The sequence below is a fragment of the Leptodactylus fuscus genome, chromosome 1, assembly GCF_031893055.1.
Source record: "Leptodactylus fuscus isolate aLepFus1 chromosome 1, aLepFus1.hap2, whole genome shotgun sequence".
NCBI classification, from domain to species: domain Eukaryota; kingdom Metazoa; phylum Chordata; class Amphibia; order Anura; family Leptodactylidae; genus Leptodactylus; species Leptodactylus fuscus.
The window spans coordinates 101,685,212-101,710,051 of NC_134265.1; the positions used below are offsets into that span (position 1 = coordinate 101,685,212).

Sequence of the window (24,840 nt, forward strand, 5' to 3'; positions counted from 1 at the left end):
GGCTTTAAACTTTTCCACAACAGTATCTTGGACCTGCATGGTGTGTTCCTTGGTCTTCATGATGCTCTCTGTGCTTTAAACAGAACCCTGAGCCTATCACAGAGCAGGTGCATTTATACGGAGACTTTATTACACACAGGTGGATTCTATTTATCATCATCAGTCATTTAGGACAACATTGGATCATTCATAGATCCTCACTGAACTGAACGGAGGGAGTTTGCAGCACTGAAAGTAAAGGGGCCAAATAATATATAAGATACATTAAAGAGAAATAGTCAATTCACAAGGGAATTGAGGCCCTATTCGCAAGAGCTTACAATCTATGAAGTAGTGGGGGTGACAAAAGGTTGCAGGGGCGGCATCGGAGGTCACATTGTTTATACATTAGTTACAGTTACTTTCATTACAAATAAAAAAAAGCTGTACGAGCTGTCACCAGTTGTGTCCTTTAATGTGCAGATGCTGCCTGGACATATAAAGTTACTTTCTGATACGGCATCATATCATGTGGGGTAATGCGAGAACGTGAACAGAAGAGGGTTCTTTTTAGGGATTCTAACTACAGAAGGGTTTACATTAGGAATTGTGATAGGCCAGTCTAAGAAGATGTGTCTTTAGTTTGCGCTTGAAGCTGTAGAAATTGGGAGTTAATCTGATTGTCCAGGATAGAGCATTCCAGAGAAATGGTGCAACTCGGGAGAAGAGTGTATACAAGTGTGGGAGGTTCTGATAGTCTTAAGTCCTTAAGTGAATGGGGAGCACAGGTTGGGTGATAGAGATGAGGGAGGAAATGTAGGAAGGTGCAGAATTATGGAGAGCCTTGTGGATAAGGGTGATAAGTTTATATTGTATTCTGTAATGAATAGGCAGCCAATGTAGTGACTGACACAGACCGGAGGCATTGCTGTAGTATCTAGACCAGGGGTGCCCAATACGTCGATCGCGATCTACTGGTAGATCGCAAAGGACGTATGGGTCGATCATGGGATACAGGGATCCCCGATGTCTGCTTGTTCACAGTGCAGGCTGAGAGTCATCTCCGGACCCTGGCAGGCAGGGCTGCCGCAGCCCCAGCCTGCCAGTGTCCAGAGATAACTCTCAGCCTGCGCTGTGAACAAACAGACACCAGGGATCCCTGAGTGGCCATAGAACGCCGCTGTCTCCTGCTCTCAAGATCTGCATGGCCCCGCCCACAGGCCCACCCCGGCCCCGCCCTAGTAGATCTTTTGCCTTGGTCAGCTAATAAAGTAGCTCAAACGCTGAAAAAGTGTGAGCACCCCTGGTCTAGACTGATAGATGAGCCTGGTCGCTGCTTTCAGAATAGATTGTGAAGGGGAGAGTTTATTAAGGTGAAAAAAAATTGGAAGGAAGTTAGAGTAGTCAAGGCGAGAATGAATCAGAGAGACAATAAGGATCTTTAATTACTATCTACAACTTTGTTATTCTCAGTCTGTACAGTTTTAACATGGCGCTCTTCTGGAAGCAGAGTGGGTTCCATAGCCACAGGGTCTCACACAGTAGAGACGCAATTGCAGTGCATGCTATCAGGGACATTTCTGATCATGGGCACTTATAAAGGACCTATTAGGCTCTGCTCCACTCACTCCACACTGTTCTGACTGCTACTTTTGAGATTACTCTGAAAAAAAGCCTCAATTCAACAGGAGAGAACGTTCCATCAGCAACTCTCCTTCCTTTTATACACATAGTATATATTATGAAAAGGTGACAGGCAGAGTGCTGGAGTACCAAGATATCAGCCCAAGGTATCTGACATGTGTCATCCAGTGCAGGTCTTGAGTAGGCCTCAGTCCAGGAGTGGGTCCTGGGCTCATTACTGGCCCATAAAAGGGTGCAGAGCCGAAACTTCAGCACAGATCCTGGGAGTGAGAGTAGGCGCCTGGGTCTGTCCTATAACACAGAGTCTGGGGAGACTGTACTATTTTTGATTTCTTTGTGTGGCTAGTAGTAAGCCACACGTATAGTTAGTTTTTGTTACTGTTAGGGGGCGTTCACACTACCGTCAGTGTCCGACAGGTAGTGTCCGCTGCTAATGTCCATTCAAAATCTCGCACGGACATTAGCAGCGGACACTAGCTGTGTCCGTGACATTTTTCATTCATTTAACTGGCGATCGGGTGCGTTGTTTTACAGTCCGTGTCTGTCCTTAACTGTCCGTTTGTAAAGATGGCCGACTTTTCAAGCGGACAGAAAAAACCTACATGTCGGGTTTTGCTGTCCGCTTGAAAAGTCGGACATCTTTAGGAACGGACACTTAAGGACAGACACGGAGTGTAAAACAACGCACTCGATGTCCATTTAAGTGAATGAAAAATGTCACGGACACAGCTAGTGTCCGCTGCTAATGTCCGTGCAAGATTTTGAACGGACATTAGCAGCGGACACTAACTGTCGGATACTGACGGTAGTGTGAACGCACCCTTAGACTTAGAGCTCGGATGAGCAGGGTTTTCTTTGACATTTAGGCTTTGTTCTATTTTGCTTGTTCTGTGCCTGATGTGAAGGTTTATTTAATTTTGCATTTTTTCCTAAAAACAAAACAAAACCTGTTTTGCTATAGTTTTGTATCCCTGTCTCTGGTTGGATCCGCACCATTGCTGCTACTGAGCTACCTTACCCATATCATCAGTGTTGGGTGATCAGAATAGAATGGGGATTTTTTCGGCCTCGTAGTATATACAGATCCTCTCAAATGGATTTTTTTTTTTTTTTAACAGTCTAACTTTGAGTTGCTGCATTTGACAAGTGAAATAAAACAGAACAAAAACAGCTGGAAGAAAGTGAAGTGCGGGTTAGTAAATGGAATGTACTTCCCCAAGGCCTCATCTAAATGTGTCACTGGGAAATGCAGATTCTGGTCGTGTCTGTGCAAGCCAAAAGCCGCATGTAGCTTACAATCAACAAGATGGAAATCATGACTGAAAGAAAACACCTTTGAGTATTGGTGTATAAAAATAAACTTTTCCATAATTTCTTATATTCCGTCACAACCACCACTGAGGCAGTGATTTATTCCATGAGGAATGGAGAACGGAACAAAAAAAAAAAAAAAAAAAAAAAAAAAAAAACACTTTACGCTTTATGTCATAAAAGCTGTTACATAAAACACACATACATTTTCACAGTGTCCTTTTAAAGATAGCAAATTGTCACTGCTGGATAATCCACTGAAATATATACACTCATTGAAAAAAATATTGCTCCAAGGAGTTGTTGGGATGGAATGAAACTTTTCTTTTTTTTTTTTTTTTTTTAATGTAGATTGTGAGCCCCATTTAGTGATCACAATGTACATTTTTTTTCCCATCAGTATGTCTCTGTAGAATGGGAGTAAATCCACACAAACACGGGGAGAACATACAAACTCCTTGCAGATGTTGTTCCTGGCAGGATTTGAACCCAAGACTCCAGCGCTGCAAGGCTGCAGTGCTAACCACTGAGCCACCGTGTTGCCCCTGGAATGAAACTTTTTATGTATGGATATAATGATAAACAGAAGTGATTACAATATTACAGCAAAAATATAAGTTTATTGGGGACAGATGAACAATTGTAAGGAAGCTCTGGTACCCTGTTAGGTCGCCTCTAGCCTGGATAGAAGACGATATTTGTTTGGGTATGGAGAAATACAGGTTTCGTATGGTATCCTGCAGCACATTTGCCCAAAGATGTTGCAGCTGAGCTGATAGGTCACACACACTCATAGGTTGCCGAAATAGTCATCCAAGCTGATCCCATAAATGCTCGAATAGCGCTAAATAGCGATAGAAACTTTTTAGCCTTGGCAGCACGGTGGCTCAGTGGTTAGCACTTTAGCCTTGCAGCACTGGAGTCCTTGGTTCAAATCCTGCGAAAGACAACATCTGCAAGGAGTTTGTATGTTCTCCCCGTGTTTGCGTGGGTTTCTTCCCACACTCCAAAGACATTCTGATAGTGAAAGAAAAAAAAAAAAGAAGCTTTTTAGTCGGCACCATTTGTGGCTAGCCCACCACCAAACTGCCTCTTTAAAGTGGCTCTATCAGCAAAATCATGCTGCTAGAGCCCCACATATGCGTGAATAGCCTTTAAAAAGGCTATTCAGGCATCGGTAATGTTATATTAAACTACCCCCCCCGTTTTACAGTTTTAAAAAAATAACCTAAAAAAGAATGTGCTCTACTTACGGATCGTGCACGCTGGGCGGGCATTTTGGGTGTGTCTTCATCCCCGCCTCTTCTTCCTCCGATGTCTTCCGGTCCAGTCTTCTTCCAGCGCTCGCGGACACCGATATGAAAAAACGGCCTGGGTGCATGCGCAGTAGCATGCGGCTTCTACTACGGCTACTGCGCATGCGCCCCGGCTATCACTGGCCGTTCGCGAGCGCTGGAGGAAGACAGGACCGGAGGACATCGGAGGAAGAAGAGGCGGGGATGAAGATGAAGACACACCCTGAATGCCCGCCCAGGGTGCACGTTCGGTAAGTAGAGCACATTCTTTTTTAGGTTATTATTTTAAAACGGGGGGGGGGGGGGGTAGTTTAATATAACTTTTACGGTGCCTGAATAGCCTTTTTAAAGGCTATGCACGCATATGTGGGGCTCTAGCAGCATGATTTTGCTGATAGAGCCCCTTTAAGCCATCAAGCACAGAACACTCTGCTGCCTGTATCGACACTCGCTCTATCCACTGATTGAATTCAGTGAGCAGAATGGTTAGCCATCAGGGTGGCCATTTGTACGGTTTGTGTGAGGCCACTGGCGAAAGCATTATACTGTATATTGGGCCACTAATGAGCATTGAACAGTTTGCCTACTACAAATTCGTTTGGGTTTCTAAATTTTTCAGATTAGTTGGCTCCTAATTGGGGTGGATGATTATGGCCTAAATCAAAATCACAGTTAATTGGGCATCTTACCTCAATTGGTATTAATGAATGATTTTAAGCCACGCTGTTTTTTGGGAGCTTTTTAAGAGATGTATTAGGGCTAGTTCACACGTGAGTATAAGGGGAGGTTTTTGACAGCGGATTTCGCGTCCAAAACCTCCCCTTATAATGGTGGTCATTGGAGACCGCCGGGCTTCTGTTCTCCGCTAGCGGCGAGCTGCTGCTAGCGGAGAAAAGAAAGGACATGTCCTTTCTTCAGGCGGAAGCCGCGCAGGCTCAGCCGCGCGGCTTCCGCCCCCGGCAGCTCCCTCCTATGTCGGCTCATTCATTTGAGCCGACAGCAGAGGGTTAAGCCGCGACAGCGATGGTCGCGGCGGGCAGGTTTTGACAAGAGAGAGACGCGGCTCGCCGCGTCTCTCTCTGTGTCAAAACCCGCGCGGGCAGTTCACGTGTGAACTAGCCCTTAAAGCGTAACTAAATTTTCCAACAACTTTTGATTTTCTGGCAGTATTTGAGTTATTAATTAGAGATGAGCGAACAGTGTTCTATCGAACTCATGTTCGATCGGATATTAGGCTGTTCGACATGTTCGAATCGAACACCGCGTGGTAAAGTGCGCCATTACTCGATTCCCCTCCCACCTTCCCTGGCGCCTTTTTTGCTCCAATAACAGCGCAGGGTAGGTGGGACAGGAACTACGACACCGGTGACGTTGAAAAAAGTAGGAAAAACCCATTGGCTGCCGAAAACATGTGACCCCTAATTTAAAAGAACAGCGACGCCCAGCTTCGCGTCATTCTGAGCTTGCAATTCACCGGGGACGGAGGTTTCCGTCCAGTTAGCTAGGGGTTAGATTCTGGGTAGGCAGGGACAGGCTAGGATAGGAAGGAGAAGACAACCAACAGCTCTTATAAGAGCTAAATTCCAGGGAGAAGCTTGTCAGTGTAACGTGGCACTGACTGGCTCAATCGCCGCAACCCAGCTTTCCCAGGATCCTGAATGGAATACACTGACAGTGTATTCCCGTATACCCCATATATACACCCCAAATCCCCGTTCCAACGGTGTGCCCCCCCCCACCTTCACCTCAGAAATACCCTGCAAGTCCCCTAGCAATAGAATTGGGGCTATATACACCCACTATTTTTGCTACTGCCATATAGTGCCATTGTCTGACTGGGAATTCAAAGAATATATTGGGTTTACAAATACCCTCATTTCTTGCTACTGCCATATAGTGCCATTGTCTGACTGGGAATTCAAAGAATATATTGGGGTTACAAATACTCTCATTTCTTGCTACTGCCATATAGTGCCATTGTCTGACTGGGAATTCAAAGAATATATTGGGTTTACAAATACTCTCATTTCTTGCTACTGCCATATAGTGCCATTGTCTGACTGGGAATTCAAAGAATATATTGGGTTTACAAATACCCTCATTTCTTGCTACTGCCATATAGTGCCATTGTCTGACTGGGAATTCAAAGAATATATTGGGTTTACAAATACCCTCATTTCTTGCTACTGCCATATACTGCCATTGTCTGACTGGGAATTCAAAGAATATATTGGGTTTACAAATACCCTCATTTCTTGCTACTGCCATATAGTGCCATTGTCTGACTGGGAATTCAAAGAATATATTGGGTTTACAAATACCCTCATTTCTTGCTACTGCCATATAGTGCCATTGTCTGACTGGGAATTCAAAGAATATATTGGGTTTACAAATACCCTCATTTTTTGCTACTGCCATATAGTGCCATTGTCTGACTGGGAATTCAAAGAATATATTGGGTTTACAAATACCCTCATTTCTTGCTACTGCCATATAGTGCCATTGTCTGACTGGGAATTCAAAGAATATATTGGGGTTACAAATACCCTCATTTCTTGCTACTGCCATTGTCTGACTGGGAATTCAAAGAATATATTGGAATTACAAATACCCTCATTTCTTTCTACTGCCATATAGTGCCATTGTCTGACTGGGAATTCAAAGAATATATTGGGTTTACAAATACCCTCATTTCTTGCTACTGCCATATAGTGCCATTGTCTGACTGGGATTTCAAAGAATATATTGGGGTTACGTGCACCCACAATTTTTGCTACTGGTATATAGTGCCAGTTTCTGAGTGGAAATTCCCCAAATAATTTGGGGATTCATTCACCCTACATCTCAGGCTCTTGCCATATTCACCCAGGTTGTCAGTGCTGCACCAGCTCGTTCCCAGACAGCTCGGCCCGAAAAACACATTACCTATATAGAGGATTTGGACAATGAAGACAACATGTTCTAAATCTAATGTCTGCACCTTCTCCAGAATTAAAATAAAGGCAGCGTTTAACTTTCAAATAGCACTGCACAAAGGAAGATCTTATCAGCTTGTCTCATGACATGCTACTAAAAAGTGTCATTTGTGTATCTTAATGTAAATATAGTTGTATAAGCTTTTTGGGTTTTAGGCACTGCCAAGTTATTTATTACCACCCGCTCCCTTATAATGATGATGACGCCAAAGTCACTGTGGGTGTTCAGAGCTCACAGCTTTGGTTGACATTTGTCTTGCTCTCTGTCGGTACCAGCTGTCTTTTTGGATACCGTAAAGTTATGTTGACTTTATTAACAGCTATAGAAGCTTTAGCCAGGTTGTGACGGTGTGTAACCCTAACAACACTAAGTGGGATACACATTAATAGTCAGTCTATGTACGCTAAACGTATCACTGAAGTAAATTTTTTTCCCTCTCCCCTAATATAAGAAAGGAACAGACATTAGACCTAGACCGGGGTTCGAGGCTTGTAAAAATCCAGTATTATTTGTTCTTCATGATGTGAAATATGTGTTGAAAAGCAACCCAAGATGAAGTCAGCCATGTGTGCCAGTGTGTTACTTGGCATGCCTTTGCTGGCCCCAACTGTAAGGGTCACTCTCCATTTCCTCCATTTTCCACTCCCCTTCACACCATTTGTGGTGAAGCAATGGGATGCACTGAAGTGCACCCTCTAGCCTCGTGTGGGACAGGGACATCAGATGCCACTCCAACCCCCTCGTCTTCCTCCGCCAGCCAACGGTGCGAAGATGAGAGGAGTGTGCTCTGAATGTTTTCTATCTAGCAGAGGCTAGTTCTCACTTACGAAAATGGCCCCACTTTGACCTGTATATCATGCACAATGGTGTAGGTTGCAAAGAAACATGGCACCAACAAGTTGAAAAACGTGGGCCATGCGTGGACCGTGTTTGAGTCTGGCAAGCTCCAGATCTGCTACCAGGTTCCAGCCATTATCACAGGCGCAAAAATGCCAGGCCCCAGGTGTAGCAGGGAAAAAAAAATGCCATCTCAGCCAGGATGGCATCCCTGACCTCGGAGGCACTGTGCTGTCTGTCCCCCAAGCTGATCAGTTTCAGCACGGCCTGCTGACATCTCCCCACACCAGTGTTACAGCGTTTGCCGCTAGTAGCTGGGGTGGAGGTTACAGCATCGTAGGGTTTCAGTCTACTCCTGCCATGAATTTTGGCCTGGGAGAGGAGATAGGCCATCCCAGTTTGCACCCGGGGACCAGACTCCACCACATTCACCCTGCCTGTCATTAAAGATAAGCACTGCAGCATCCCTGACCACAGGCGCTTGTCCATGTGTCGGTGGTCAAGTGGACCTTGCAGCAAAGCGCAGAGCTCTGGGCCCGACTGATGTTATGGGACACATGCAGGCGCAAGGCAGGGACAGCACACCAAGAGAAGTAGTAACGGCTAGGCCCAGCATAGGGAGGTGCCCCAGCTGCCATCTGCTGACGGAAGGCCTGGGTATCCAGAAGCATAAACAAACACCAACATCTCCAGGGCCAGCAGTTTATCGATGAGGCTGTTAAAGGCTTGGGCATGGGGGTGGGTTGTGTTGTACTTCTGCCTGCAATGAAAAGCTTGGGAGATGTGGAGTGGCTGGGAAGAGGCGCATGATGGTGCAGGCCAAAAGGGCGCATGAGGGTGAACTCCCCAATGTGTCAGAGATAGGTGTGTAGGTGTCCTTGCATCATACAGTCCTATGAAAAAGTTTGGGCACCCCTATTAATCTTAATCATTTTTAGTTCTAAATATTTTGGTGTTTGCAACAGCCATTTCAGTTTGATATATCTAATAACTGATGGACACAGTAATATTTCAGGATTGAAATGAGGTTTATTGTACTAACAGAAAATGTGCAATATGCATTAAACCAAAATTTGACCGGTGCAAAAGTATGGGCACCCTTATCATTTTATTGATTTGAATTCCCCTAACTACTTTTTACTGACTTACTGAAGCACAAAATTGGTTTTGTAACCTCAGTGAGCTTTGAACTTCATAGCCAGATGTATCCAATCATAAGAAAAGGTATTTAAGGTGGCCAATTGCAAGTTGATCTCCTATTTGAATCTCCTCTGAAGAGTGGCATCATGGGCTACTCAAAACAACTCTCAAATGATCTGAAAACAAAGATTGTTCAACATAGTTGTTCAGGGGAAGGATACAAAAAGTTGTCTCAGAGATTTAACCTGTCAGTTTCCACTGTGAGGAACATAGTAAGGAAATGGAAGACCACAGGGACAGTTCTTGTTAAGCCCAGAAGTGGCAGGCCAAGAAAAATATCAGAAAGGCAGAGAAGAAGAATGGTGAGAACAGTCAAGGACAATCCACAGACCACCTCCAAAGAGCTGCAGCATCATCTTGCTGCAGATGGTGTCACTGTGCATCGGTCAACTATACAGCGCACTTTGCACAAATAGAAGCTGTATGGGAGAGTGATGAGAAAGAAGCCGTTTCTGCACGTACGCCACAAATAGAGTTGCCTGAGGTATGAAAAAGCACATTTGGACAAGGCAGCTTCATTTTGGAAACAAAAATTGAGTTGTTTGGTTATAAAAAAAGGCGTTATGCATGGCGTCCAAAAAAAAACAGAAATTCCAAGAAAAACACATGCTACCCACTGTAAAATTTGGTGGAGGTTCCATCATGCTTTGGGGCTGTGTGGCCAATGCCGGCATCGGGAATCTTGTTAAAGTTGAGAGTCGCATGGATTCCACTCAGTATCAGCAGATTCTTGAGAATAATGTTCAAGAATCAGTGACGAAGTTGAAGTTACGCCAGGGATGGATATTTCAGCAAGACAATGATCCAAAACACCGCTCCAAATCCTCAGGCATTCATGCAGAGGAACAATTACAATGTTCTGGAATGGCCATCCCAGTCCCCAGACCTGAATATCATTGAACATCTGTGGGATGATTTGAAGCGGGCTGTCCATGCTCGGCGACCATCTAACTTAACTGAACTTGAATTGTTTGTCCAAAATACCTTCATCCAGGATCCAGGAACTGATTAAAAGCTACAGGAAGCGACTAGAGGCTGTTATCTTTGCAAAAGGAGGATCTACTAAATATTAATGTCACTTTTCTGTTGAGGTGCCCATACTTTTGCATCGGTCAAATTTTGGTTTAATGCATATTGCGCATTTTCTGTTAGTACAATAAACCTCATTTCAATCCTGAAATATTACTGTGTCCATCAGTTATTAGATATATCAAACTGAAATGGCTGTTGCAAACACCAAAATATTTAGAACTAAAAATGATTAAGATTAATAGGGGTGCCCAAACTTTTTCATAGGACTGTATACTTGCACCATACTTGGCTTTGGAAGTTAATTTTGTGCCAAAAAGTGGTTAAGACAGTGATACCTCAGCTACTCCCGTTACACTGTCTATTGACAACTCCAGCACTGAAATTACCACCTTTGGAAGTGGACCACCACTTCTAAGATCCCAAAGGATCTTAACGCAGCTGCCATATCCGGAGTTGTGCTGAACGCATGCTAATGTTTTGAGTCCAGTGCAATGGATGGGATGGGATTTCACATAAGTCTGCCACCCATGGTCACTCATGGTTGAGCAACTGAGGGAGTTGACTTTGACGAACCCGAGGGTTTTGGAGTTGGAACTACATCAAAGGTCTGTGCTGCTCACACACTCTGCTCAACATATGATATGTTTAGTGCCAGCAGTGTGGAGACGTCGCACAACAGCCGTTGTTCCAGCAGGTACAGGCGTTGTAGGAGTGCATAGAGGCTAGCAGCGGCAACTATAGACTTTAAAAACTATCCGCACAAGCGCCACACTTTCACCAGTAGCTCAGGAACATTGGGGTACCTTTTTAAAAAGATTAGCAGCAATGAGTTAAAAACGTGGCCCAGGCATGGAATATGTTGCAGGCTGCCAAGCTACAGAGCCGATCCCAGGTTACAGCCATTATCACACATGACAACATGCCTGGGCCCAGGTGCAGTGGCAAAAACCACATTGCCGTCTCATCGAGGATGGCATGACTCACTTTGTAGGCAGTGTGCTGTCTGGCCCCCAAGATGATGAGCTTCAGCACGGCCCGCTGACGTCTCCCCACACCAGTGTTGCAGCGTTTCCAGCTCGTAGCTGGGGTCAATCTAACAGCGGAGGAGGGTGGTGTTTCAGCCCTCCTCCCAGGAATGTTTTGTGGGGAGACAAGTCAGGAAAATTCTTGAAACAGGGGAGAGTTTTGCATCTTTGCCCTTGCTGCCTATGGACATCCCTTTGCCTCTAGCCACCATTTTCCCTGCTTTGCTTGCCGCCACATCCACACTGCTTTTGCCCCTAGACATCACCCCAGTCCATGCCTCTGCTTTTACCCCCAGTTTTTTATGCTTAGCTTGCCTCCACATCCACACTGCTTTTGCCCCTACACATTACCCCTATCCATAACTGCCACCCATGGAAACTCATGGTGCAGAAAGTGAGGGAGCTGACTCTGAGGAACCCTTGGGTTTTGTAGCTGGTACTCCATCAAAGGTCTCTGCTGCTCACACACCCTGCTCAACATACGGTATCTAGGGTTTGAGCGTGTGGTGACCTCGCACAACAGTAGGTGCTTCAGGCAGATGTAGGCCTTGCTGGAGTGTATTGCGGCTAGCTCCAGGTACTGTAGACTTGGGAAAGTGGGTGTCCAAGTGCCCCACTTTCACCCTTATCTCTGCTAATTTGGGGTATGTTTTTAAAAATCGTTGCACCACTAGATTGAACACGTGGGCCAGGCATGGAACGTGTTGGAGGCTGGCAAGCTCCAGAGCCCTCCAACAAGACAAAAAAGCCTGGCCCCAGGGGCAGCGGGGATAAACAAATTGCCATCTCATCCAGGATGGCATCCCTGACCTCAGAGGCAGTGTGCTGTCCGTCCCCCAAGCTGATGAGCTTCAGCCCGGCCTGCTGACGTCTCCCCACACCAGTGTTGCTGCGTTTCCAGCTCGTAGCTGGGGTCAATCTAACAGCGGAGGAGGAGGGTGGTGTTTCAGCCCTCCTCCCAGGAATGTTGTGTGGGGAGACAAGTCAGTCTACCACATTTTGCGACCCGGTACATGCCTCAAGTACATTCAACCACTGTGCCAAGATTAAAAGTTAGCGTCCCTGTCCGCATGCACTTGTCCATTCATAGCTGGTCACGTGGAACTTTTGGGCAAAGCGCTGAACTTAGGGACCGCCTCATGTTTGGGGAAAAGTGCTGGTGTGGACGGCACAGTGAGGTGGCGCAGTAGCCAGCAGGCCCAAAAGGGCAGAGTGTCCACAAGCCGGGACCCCAACATCTCCTGGGCCAGAATTTTTGAGATGAGGCCGTTGAAGCCTTGGGCATGTGGGTGGGTTGTGCTGTACTTTAGCCTGGAATGAAAGGCCTGGGAGATGGGGAGTCGCATTGCAAAGTGTGTAAACCACACTCAGTTTGTCCTCGACCTATACATTTAGAAATTATCTCCCCCAGCAAGGAACGTGGCCTCGATGGGGGAATTTTTCTATGGAAGCTAGAAAAGAGGGCATCTTGGGCCTTGCTGGCTCAGGTCTAGCTTCTGTCATGCAGCTGTCTTCTGCCTCTGGACATCCCTTTGCCTCTAGCCACCTTTTTCCCTGCTTAGCTTGCCTCCACATCCACACTGCTTTTGCCCCTAGACATCACCCCAGTCCATGCCTTAGCTTGTACCCCCAGTTTTTGCTGCTTAGCTTGCCTCCACATCCACACTGCTTTTGCCCCTAGACATCACCCCAGTCCATGCCTTAGCTTGTACCCCCAGTTTTTGCTGCTTAGCTTGCCTCCACATCCACACTGCTTTTGCCCCTAGACATCACCCCAGTCCATGCCTTAGCTTGTACCCCCAGTTTTTGCTGCTTAGCTTGCCTCCACATCCACACTGCTTTTGCCCCTAGACATCACCCCAGTCCATGCCTTAGCTTGTACCCCCAGTTTTTGCTGCTTAGCTTGCCTCCACATCCACACTGCTTTTGCCCCTAGACATCACCCCAGTCCATGCCTTAGCTTGTACCCCCAGTTTTTGCTGCTTAGCTTGCCTCCACATCCACACTGCTTTTGCCCCTAGACATCACCCCAGTCCATGCCTTAGCTTGTACCCCCAGTTTTTGCTGCTTAGCTTGCCTCCACATCCACACTGCTTTTGCCCCTAGACATCATCCCTATCCATGACTCTGCCCCTAGCCATAACTCTGCCACCCCTGGAAACTCATGGTGCAGAAACTTTGGGAGCTGACTTTGAGGAACCCTTGGGTTTTGTAGATGGAACTCCAAAGGTATGTGCAGCTCACACACCCTGCTCAAGATATGGTATTGTAGGGTTTCAGCGTGTGTGAATGACGGACAACAGCCTGTGTTTGGACAGATGTAGGCCTTGCTAGAGTGTTTTTAGGCTAGCAGCGACTCCTGTACACTTGCAAAAGTGGGCGCACAAGCGCCGCATTTTCAACAGTAGCTTCGGTACATTTGGGTAGGTTTTCAAAAAACGTTGCACCACTAGGTTAGACGTGGGCCAAACATGGAACGTGTTGGAAGCTGGCAAGCTCCAGAGCCACTACCAGGTTCCAGCCATTATCACAGGCGTAAAAATGCCAGGCCCCAGGTGTAGCAGGGAAAAAAAAAATGTCATCTCAGCCAGGATGGCATCCCTGACCTTGGAGGCACTGTGCTGTCTGTCCCCCAAGCTGATGAGCTTCAGCACGGCCTGCTGACGTCTCCCCACACCAGTGTTTTAGCGTTTGCCGCTAGTAGCTGGGGTGGAGGTTGCAGCATCGTAGGGTTTCAGTCTACTCCTGCCATGAATTTTGGCCTGGGAGAGGAGATAGGGTACCTCAGTTTGCACCCCGGGACCAGACTCCACCACATTCACCCTGCCTGTCCTTAAAGATAAGCAGCATCCCTGACCACATGCGCTTGTCCAAGTGTCGGTGGTCAAGTGGACCTTGCAGCAAAGCGCGGAACTAAGGGCCCACCTGATGTTGAGTGACACGTGCTGGTGCAAGGCGGGGACGCCACACCGGGAGAAGTTGTGACGGCTAGGGACGGCATAGTGAGGTGCCACAGTTGCCATCAGGTCCGGGAAGGCGGGAGTTTCAACAAGCCGGAACGCCAACATCTCCTGGGCCAGCAGTTTAGCGATGTTGGCGTTCTAGGCTTGCGTGGGTGGGTGGTTAGCGGTGTATTTCTGCCGGCGCTCCAATGTCTGAGAGATGGTGGGTTGTTGTAAAGAAGCGCCTGATGGTGCCTTTGATGGTGCAGGAGAAGGCGATAAGACAGAAACAGGGGAGGATGAGGGAGAAGTCAACAAAGTGGCGGAGGCAGATGAAGTGATGTCCTGGCTCGTCCTCTGGAGTGCATCGCCAGCACTGTGAGCAGAGGCAGTGGCATGAATGGCGGGCGACGTTTGTCCTGCCGTTGCTGCCTGCCACTGATTCCAGTGCTTGGATTCCAAATGACGGTGCATTGAAGTGGTGGACAGGTTGCTCTTCTCAGGGCCCCTACTCGATTTCGAGAGGCAAATTGTGTAGACGACACTATATCTGTCCTCGGCGCATTCCTTGAAAAAACTCTACACCTTCGAGAAACGTGCCCTCGATGGGGGAGTTTTTCTGGGCTGGGTACAAAAGGGAACATCTTCGGACATTCCGGGTCTGGCCTGGCTTCGGCAAAGCAGCTGACCTCTGCCTCTGGACATGTCTCTGCCTCTAGCTACCCTTTTTGGTGCTGCACCTGCCTCAACATCCACACTACTTTCCCAGCTTGACATCCGCCTTGTCCAGGTGGGGTCGGTGTCCTCGTCGTCCACCACCTCCTCTTCCAACTCCTGTCTCGCCTCCTCCTCCTGCACAATGCGCATGTCAACTGGCTGCCCTGACAGCAACTGCGTCTCATCGTCGTCGATGAGGGTGGGTTGCTGGTCATCCGCCACCAAATCGACCGGAGATGGAGGAGACTCTAGTGTTTGAGCATCTGGACACAGATACTCGTCTGTTAGGTCCGTGGAATCGCGAAATGGAGGGGCAGGTTGCGGTACAGTCAAAGGAAGGGAGAACAGCTCTGGGGAGCAGGGACAGTTGGGGTTATTGTTCTGGGAAGATTGGGAATTTTGGGTGGAAGGAGGACAAGACTGTTGGGTAAGAGGAGGTAGAGGCTGACTGGCTGGTGGAGAATGTGCTTTAAGCGTTATCCGACAGCCATTGCAAGACCTGTTCCTGGTTCTCGGGCCTACTAAGGCTACTAAGGTTAATGTTGAACTTTTGTGCAAAGTGCAGAACTAAGGGCTCGCCTGATGTTAAGGGACACACGCTGGTACAAGGCTCAACTCACCCTAAGTGCCAAAAACACTGCTGGTGCAAGGCTCTACTCATGCCAAGGGCCTCAATCTCTGCTGGTAGCTCAGCTTAAGGTCCTGTAACTTTGTTTGGAAGGGCTCATGTTAAGGGCTAGAAAAGTGAATTTTGGAAGGTCTTACCACATCACTCACACACACACACACACACACTCAAAATGACAGTTAAGGGTGAGGGCTTTTGGATTTCCCATTGTCTATTCCATCCGTGGTTGTCATGGGGAACGTGATTTAAAGGGGTGGTTGTTACTGTTTGTTGAGCTTAAATTGGGGTTTGTGTTCATCCATTTGGGGAGTAAAGAAGGTTTCCAGGTATTTTCCCACTTTGATAGAGGTTTTTTGGAATGTGGAAAGTGTGTAGTTGTTAGGCTGTGATGTTGGGGTAATAGAAGGTCTTTGGTGTGTTAGATGCCCCCAGACATGCTTCCCCTGCTGTCCCAGTGTCATTCCAGAGGTGTTGGCATCATTTCCTGGGGTGTCATAGTGGACTTGGTGAGCCTCCAGACACGGATTTGGGTTTCCCCCTTAACGAGTATATGTTCCCCATAGACTATAATGGGGTTCGAAACCCGTTCGAACACACGAACAGTGAGCAGCTGTTCGATTCGAATTTCGAACCTCGAACATTTTAGTGTTCGCTCATCTCTATTATTAATACATTTTGGCTCCTTTCTCAAAAATCCTGCATTATTTTATTCTTTCCATTGCTTCTCTATAGACAGCTGTGCTCTGCTTCTCTCCAAGTACAGAGTATAAGCTTGTATGTAAAGCAGAAGGTATAAGACTGGGGGAAGGTCACTTCTAGCAGTTATATACTGAGTATTAGAAAACAAAGAAACTTTCTTCTTGTGCATATGAAAGTAGATTCTCAGGATGCAGTTCCACCTGTATCATTTCCAGAGATATTAAAGGGAATGGGATATTTATATGTATCTGCAGCTGCATCCAGTCCAAACTGCATCCATACAAAACTAAACTAGTGCCGTCTCTATGGATTAACTAAGGCTAAGAGAACAGAAAGCTTCCAGAATTCCTGAGAAAACCCATAGCAGAACCTCCGTTCTCAGGAGGAAATCTCTGTCCTAGAGGATCCAAGAAAGGGCTTACCCATAAGAAAGATTTTATGGGGCCTAACATCTGCCTAGACAACTAGGACTGCGACTTAAAATACCTGGACACATGCCAGTAGGAATGATTGTAGGAGAAAAAAATGTTTTCAACAGAACATATTGAAAAGAATCCCAGCTACATATTCCAATGGATGAATTCTAAGTCAACCAACACAAAAGCCCAAGAGGCCATATGTCAGCAGGCATAACAATCCATCCAGGATGGGGAGAAACCTCCAGGCCAAGGCTGCCAGACAAGAATGAGACAGACTCCACAGAGAACTCTGGGGGAACAAGTAGGAAGCATGAGGAAACACCAGACTCAAAGACTGGCAGCTTCCCTAAAATACATACCCCTAAGGAACAGGATATCCTTCCCCTAGCCCAAAGGTGAAAATGAGCCATTATCTACAGTGGGATCTCAGAGTCTACTATAGGCACATCCTATCATGAGAACATGACACCTGAACTGAAGCCTGGAAAGAGTCTGAGCAACATGCTTATGTTATCTCTGTCCATGGCATGGAACACTGGCTTGTATACCAACGTGGAAGAGCAGAGTCATGGGGCGGGCAGGCAGTGTTCCTGAGTAGGTACTATGCCAAGTACAACCTATACTGGGGATTTCCTAATCCTGTCTAATATTTAGACAATGTAAATTTATCCTGGGAAGTCTAAAGTGGCACCAAATTAAGACCTGGTTACAGTAGCATTTGGGTTTCTGTTTGGGGAGTCTGCTTCAGGACCCCCTGAAAGGAAAAATCTAAGCATTAAAAAGTGGTGACCTGGGAAAGCCGTGGACCCCATAAACTATAATGGGGTCTGTGTGGTTTCCGCACGAAATATGTGGAGAGAAAAATACTGCAAGCAGCACGCCCCCTCCCTCTCCTGATAATACTCGTCTATGGACGAGCGCTGTGAGCAGAGGGAGGGGGTGTTCCTCCCCGCTCCACAGCACAGCGCGATAGGCGCCGCGAGGCAGAAGGACGTCTCTGGCTAATGGTCAGAAACGCCCTTCTGACCATAGAAGAGCTACGGTACCGGACCGTAAGCTCTTCACACCGGGCACAGATCGGGAAAGCCGACAGTGCGCTGAATTCAGCGCACTGTCAGCTTTCCGGCAGTATATAACACTGCATGTGCCCGGATATGGTGAAAGGTCCTCTTTAAGGTGGAATCCTTAGAGACTCCGCCCCACAGTTTTCTGACAAACATAACCAACTCCAGAAGCAGGGACATCAATAGGTGATGACGAGTGAGATCAAGAGATGATGCCTGCCAAGCCCAGACACATAGCAGCAACGGCTGAGTAAGGGGGTGTTCACACTACCGTCATTGTCCGACAGGTAGTGTCCGCTGCTAGTGTCAGTTCAAAATCTTGCACGGACATTAGCAGCGGACACTAGCTGTGTCCATGACATTTTTCATTCATTTAAATGGTGATCGGGTGCGTTCTTTTGCACTCCGTGCCTGTCCTTAAGTGTCTGTTTCTAAAGATGTCCGACTTTTCAAGTGGACAGCAAAACCCGACATGTAGGTTTTTTCTGTCCACTTGAAAAGTCGGCCATCTTTACAAACGGACAGTTAAGGACAGACACGGACAGTAAAAGAACGCACCCGATCGCCATTTAAATGAATGAAAAATGTCACGGATACAGCTAGTGTCCGCTGCTAATGTCCGTGTGAGATTTTGAATGGACACTAGCAGCGGACACTACCTGTCAGACAATGATGGTAGTGTGAATGCTCCCTTACCAAAGCTTTACTTTTTCATTTCTTGTGGTTTAATGGTATGTTTGGAGTCCATGGCATTTTTTCAAAAAAATGTTCAATATAAAATTAAAAAGGTTTGTACAAAACAATAAAAGATGCCTTTAAGAAACGTAATTCTGTCTGAGCTCAGCCTTTCAACAACTAGAGCATCAGTTAGTTCTGACAAGTCAGCTCATGGCATGACTATAACTGCGAACGTTACCGCCACACCCTTACTTACTGCCGGTATCTGTAGCTCAGCACAAGTAACCCTGGCTCTCTGTCAGGGCTCATCATCCATGTTATCTCACATCCAGTGTACTGTTCACTGACTACCATACCAACAATATTTCTCTCGTATACCATAAATCCCAAGGATAAAACATATATTGTACACATCAACAATAGGAAGAAGTCTTAACATACACGTATAGAGATGAGAAAGCAACAAATCTGACAAATTGGAAATCACGAATGATGAGGACCAAACATTGTATTAAAGTGCTGATCAGCAGGGCTGCCCAGGGTTGGACCATCAATATTGTGAACTCATAAAACCTCATTTATGGTAGGTATTGTCACAGTGTATTAGTCATGTTGTTTACGGCTAGTTGACTGACCCATTATATTCTATGGCCCATTTACATGCTGGTGTATTATCATGGATCCATGTATGGGGTTGTGAGCCCGTTGCAAAAATCCATGACAGGTTCTATTCCTGTCTTTTTTGTAGCCAGGGTCACTGAAGTAAATTATAGATTTGAGGGGCACAGGCAGCATATGGATATCTGCAAAACCTGCAATAATAAAATGCATCTTTTTCATAATGTGTGTACTAGACCATAAACTCTTACACCTTAAAGGGGTTTTCCTGGCAAAAAAATTATTTTTAAAAAAGGTCTGTTATTAACCTATTGATCGCATTAAGTGCACCCAAATACCTTTCACGGTGTTTTGAGTGATTTCTGAATTTCTCTGGTGTCCTCTGCATTTGTTTACATGGGTAGCTTCCTGCTGCCTTAGACTACAACTACCATGATGCACCATAGTTCAATCAGATCCCCCTCTCATTCCTCCCTCACCCGGTTTCCCTAGCTAGCCCACGGACTACTGGCCCTAGCCTACCTACCTACCTCAGTCCCCCAGCCCCCTCCCCACCCCATCATACTTACCTGTCTTGTCGTCCTAGAGCTGACTTTGGGGTGCTACTGTCCCCTTTTCTGTCTGCACCTGGGATCCGGAACTGGCGCCTAGGGTGGTTTATCACAGATTTTGTAATGCGCCAATGTACCTTTACTAAAAATAGTTGAGTATCCTGGTCTAAGTGCACTTGCGGCGACCATTTTCCTGTGGCCTCTTACACCATTGTCCGCTCAGCCACAGGAAAATAGCTGCCGCAAATGCGCAGTTGGCGCTTTCTGTTGAAGACGGGGAGAAGAGGCGGTCTCGAGAAGAAGATGGATGGCGTCACTGGAGAGACTGCAGGCAGCACAGGGGATGACCCCAGTGCTGTTTGAGTGCAGTGAGACCGCCCCCAGTGCTGTTTGTAGACTCATTTGCATATGGTGAAAACCAGGAATATCACCAGAACGGAGAAGACTTCTAAATGTAGGGGAAGAATAGCCTTTCTTAAGGCTATTCCAACGCGGTAGGCCTGAAAAAATAAATTCTAATGATAGAATTCCTTTAAATAATATATAATTAAACAACTTTATATCAAACAATTATTGATGTGGTATAATTAATTAGATGCGTGATAAGTTGATATTTACTATCTTTGGAACTTAATCACTTGCTTTGAATGAATGAAGCTTTACTGTCTCTGTCTGACTATGGCTATCGGACATTAATGAAGAAGTAGTTGGGCTGTGAAAAAATAAAGGAGTCGATGGTCAACACCACATCTCCTCATTAGATAATAGGGGCCTCAGAGTCCTGACTGTAGTAAGCCAAGACAGTGCCAATCTCCATATAACTCAGCCCCAGTCATTACACAGATTAGGCAGCAACATCTACAATACTCTTGCAAAAAAAAAAAAAAAAAAAAATCACTGACACTTTGTGATTCTCATCTTCCACTAACACTGTAGAAATGCAGATGTGTATCATAGCTGAGGAGAAACCAGAATCTCCCAAAGAGGAATCCTACAGAGTGAAACCTGATCGATTACTGCCCTTCCCCCACACTCTGGGAGTACAGAGACAGAACTTTGTTCTCCAGTGTGCAGAGGAGTCTTGGTAGATAAGTGTCTAAACTGCAGATATTTTTACACAATCTGTGGCATTCAATGTAGTCTTACGGCCAGAAATTGCAGCAAAGAGTTACTATGCAGGCATATATAACAGCATTAGCTTATTATTTCCCTGGCTCATGGTACCAATTACTCTGAGGCCTGTTCTTACAAGAGACTGTCACGGCTGAGAACAGGAGGAGACTGTCCTGTCAATATGGTTTTGTTTGTAAAGGGATGCTAAATTGTATAGAAACAGGGCACAAGGTCTACAATATAGAGCAATAAGCTGAAATACAGTGCCTGCATGGACAGATGGCAAGAAAAACACACGCAAAAAAAACAACATACAAAACATTAAGAAACTCTGGTCATTTGTATTTTTAAAAAATATTGTGTGAAGGTAGCCTCAAAGAGTTTTACATAGTACTACACTTGGTTGGGTTTTGGGGATATATTCTAGCAGACAATGGTGGTGTGCAGTGGCGTAACTAGGAATGGCGGGGCCCCGTGGTGAACTTTTGACATGGGGCCCCCCTACTGACCCCCTCCTCCGCATTTCTGCGTGCTCCATTATGCCCCTGCACACAGTATTATGTCTCTTGATGGCCCCTGCACACAGTATTATGTCCCTTAGTGGCCAATGTACACAGTATTATGTCCCTCACTTGCCCCTGCACACAGTATTATGTCCCTTAGTGGCCCCTGCACACACTATTATGTCCCATAGTCGACCCTGCACTCAGCATTATGCTCCACTTTCGACACCCATAAACAATTATTATACTCTGGGGTCTTTTTAGACCCCAGAGTATAATAATTGGAGACTCAGGGGGAATAAAAACATTAAAAAAAAAAAACACTGTTACTTACCTGTCCCGTCTCCACTACAGTCCTCTGCTGTCATCCTTCTTCAATGACGTCGGACGTCACATGACCCGGGACGCAGGCTGGGTTCATGTGATGTCAGAGACAGCAGACATCTAGGCCTGAAGCCTGCCCGTATCGTGGAGAGGTAAGTAACAGTTTTTTATGTTTCTTACCTCTCTCCGGCCTCCTCCTTTGCAGACCCCCCCCCCCCCGAGTATAATGATAGTCTTTGTTGGGCCTGCAGCGTCACTTACCGATCCCGGCCCGGATCAGTAAGTAAATAGGGCCTGTTACCGGCTGGAATAACTCCAGCCGGTAACTGCTTAAGAAAAAAACGCAGCGGTAGCGGCTGTTGCCGCGCCCCCTAATGTCCCGGGCCCTGTGGCAGCCGTTACCACGGTAGTTATGCCACTGATGGTGTGCTTTTACAGGGGCAGTCCAGCTGTATACTGCTATGAATAGGCACATAAGATATAACAGCAGGGTCAACCCGTGAATGGGGGCCAAGTTTAAACAGAGTAAATTTATCAAAACCTATGCCAGATAACTGGTATACAAGTGGCAAATCTTTAGTGCCAAAGCTGAGGCACTTTTTGGACCCTGCTTGCCGATTTTCTTTTCTTGACTGGTTAGATTTGTTATAACTCGCACTAGAAAAATTTGGGCTCCCACCGATCAACAACATATTCCTTGCTCTATGGATACGGTATAAATAATTTTGGTGACACAATAAGAAAAATTGGACATTGTACATTGGAATTCAGCGTGCCTTTCTGTGAATATTCTGCACTGAGAGTAACAAACACGTACTCTACATCCCATTTTTTTAAATTGATGTCGGTATTTCAGATCAGTGTGGACTTTCTCTAGGTGTGCATTGGAAATCCTCATTACGCAAAAAAGTAGTGAAATGACTTGACAATTCTTGAGGCAAAGACTATGGCAGGTAGACACATGGATTAGTCACAAAGAATGGGGCCAAACAGTAAATATCCTGGGCTCAGCCTGAGGTTTCTGCTGTGGATGTTCCTTGAAAAGCATCTGTGATCATGTTCTAATACTTACTGCCAGCTTTAGACTACTACATCTGTGATCTATATCCCCTTTCACTTCCCTCCAAAAAAAAAAAAGTCAACAGAAGAAGGAAATAATTTCCTGCAAAGGATTTCCTTCTTTATGCTACTTAGGTCAGTTTGCATCTTTGACAAAGAAAGAAAATCCTACAGATTATATTCAGAATATTGGAGCTATAGGCCAGTTCACGCGGAGGAATTTGAGGTTGTCTTCTGCCTCAAATTCTTCTCTCGACGGCGGAAAGATGTCTTTCCACACCGATCAGCCTCACATACATTGGGACGAGTCACAAATGAGGCATCGAGCCACAGTGATTCTAACATGGATACTGGAGCAATATCAAGCAGGATATTGAATGAAGAAACGTCACTGCCTCCTACTGAACCAATGGAAGGGAGATATCAGGCTCCTGAAAATCAGCTCCAAATTCCTGTGTGTAAACATAATACCGTATAAACTGTAGGGCCACCAATTATAAGGCGCATGGGCCTAGTGAATAGTTGTGCCTAGACCACCCCAAATACTATCTTTTACCATCAGTCATGTCAGAAGCTATACGATAATGTAACTAATGAAGAGTAAGGCTACATCCACATCTTCGCCAAAGTCTCCATCGCAGTGTCTCCCTGAAAAACAGAGTGGAGGTAAAAGTCCTGCATGGAAGACTTTTTCCAACTAGCGTTCAGGTTTCCGTACGAAACTAGTGAAGAGAAAAGTCCAGAACAGTCACCCAACGCAGGTGTGACCGCAGCCTGACTCTGTGGATTTCAGTTACCAGACACCCGCACATATATCCCTTTATAGACAATAGGGTCTGACAAACTTCATGCGTTGCCACTATTTTAGTGGTGTGACCATAAGGGTGGAGGGCCGACCCTAGTGTGAATTGTATTGTCAGTGCTAGGACACAACACGTAGCGGACACAATACTGACACGCTGCACATTCCTGTGACATTAGAGCCGCCACACCTCACATCTCCCACAGCCATGTGAAGCTATTCCAGTCACGAGGTCAGATCTAATATAATAAAAGTATAAGGACATCAGAGCTACCTCCGCCCTGCTAATAGTTCCTAGAAGCAGCGCCCAGGGACAGCGCAGTCGCATCCATACACATGTGTCTGTACATGGACTTTGTATATTGTACAGGCAGCAGATACCACAAGTCTCCCTCCACCTGTAATAAGGACATGCTGTATAATACAGGTGCACAGCTGACATGAAGTTATGTATCTGCAGCACAGCTCACACAATCTGACGTATCTAGACGTGACCTCCTCGTGTACTAGAACAGATAAGGCCATACACAGGCAGATTTATACAACCCGGCACCCACAGCACAGGCACAACAGCCACAGGATCAACAATTGTCTCCCAGGCGCGTCCATTACACCGCGCTCTCCCAGAACCGTTACTTCCTAGCGGTCCTCAGCACAACACTTACCGCTGACAGCTCGGTCAGACGGTCCCTCATGCCCGTACTTGCCGCTCACCCCCAGCCAGGGAGTTTGTTTACCGGTGTCTATCCGGAGGGTTACCGCCTACTTCCCTCCACCCGGTACCACAGCAACCACCGCTGTTGGGAGTAACAGCAGGAGGGGGAATGCGAGCTATTACGCACGCGCGCTGTCCGCTCCCTTATTTTTTTTTCTTTTGCCATGTCGGAGGTACACAAGGGAGAAAGGGAAGGCGTGGTAATGTCACTGGCGTGTGTAACGGCAGGGGGCGCTGGAGAGCCGGCTTTCACCGTTATAAACCTCCATACGCCGGGCTGCAAAGCGGGGGTCTGCTTCTCGTCCAGTCAGGTCAGCAGAGAATTTACAGAAAGAGCTGTAACGTGCTCAATTCATAGAATTCCCCATCCTGAGACCCACACCAGTACCAGGATCCAGTAGTACGGTGAATGAAAAAATGACCCTAATGTGAGTCAGCATAGTGTAGTATTAATGTTTCCTAGGTGTATCAGGTGAAGTGGCCATACTGGTGGCATAATAATAGGGCATATTTATCAATAGAAGTCAGACACTTGTCGCTACATTCAGTGACGTAACCATACCTCCCAACTTTTGAAGAAATGAAAGAGGGACAAAATGTAGCGTAGCGCGCCGCGGCAAATTTAGCCCCACCCACTTTTGTGTTGACTCCGCCCACTCGTTAATTTTTCATGTGCCCGCACACAGTATAATCCTCCTACAGTCACCCG

The 24,840-nt window shown here is 46.3% G+C and overlaps 1 protein-coding gene across 1 annotated transcript in view; it reads right to left on the reverse strand.

Moving 5' to 3' along the window:
- STX2 (syntaxin 2) overlaps positions 1-24,274 on the reverse strand; it is a 55,300-nt gene extending 31,026 nt beyond the window's left edge. Inside the window, exon 1 of the mRNA XM_075275046.1 lies at positions 24,082-24,274. Within this exon, the coding sequence (XP_075131147.1) occupies positions 24,082-24,111 (30 nt within the window). The 5' untranslated portion in view covers positions 24,112-24,274. The remainder of the gene's footprint in view (positions 1-24,081) is intronic.
- Positions 24,275-24,840: the final 566 nt, after the last annotated feature.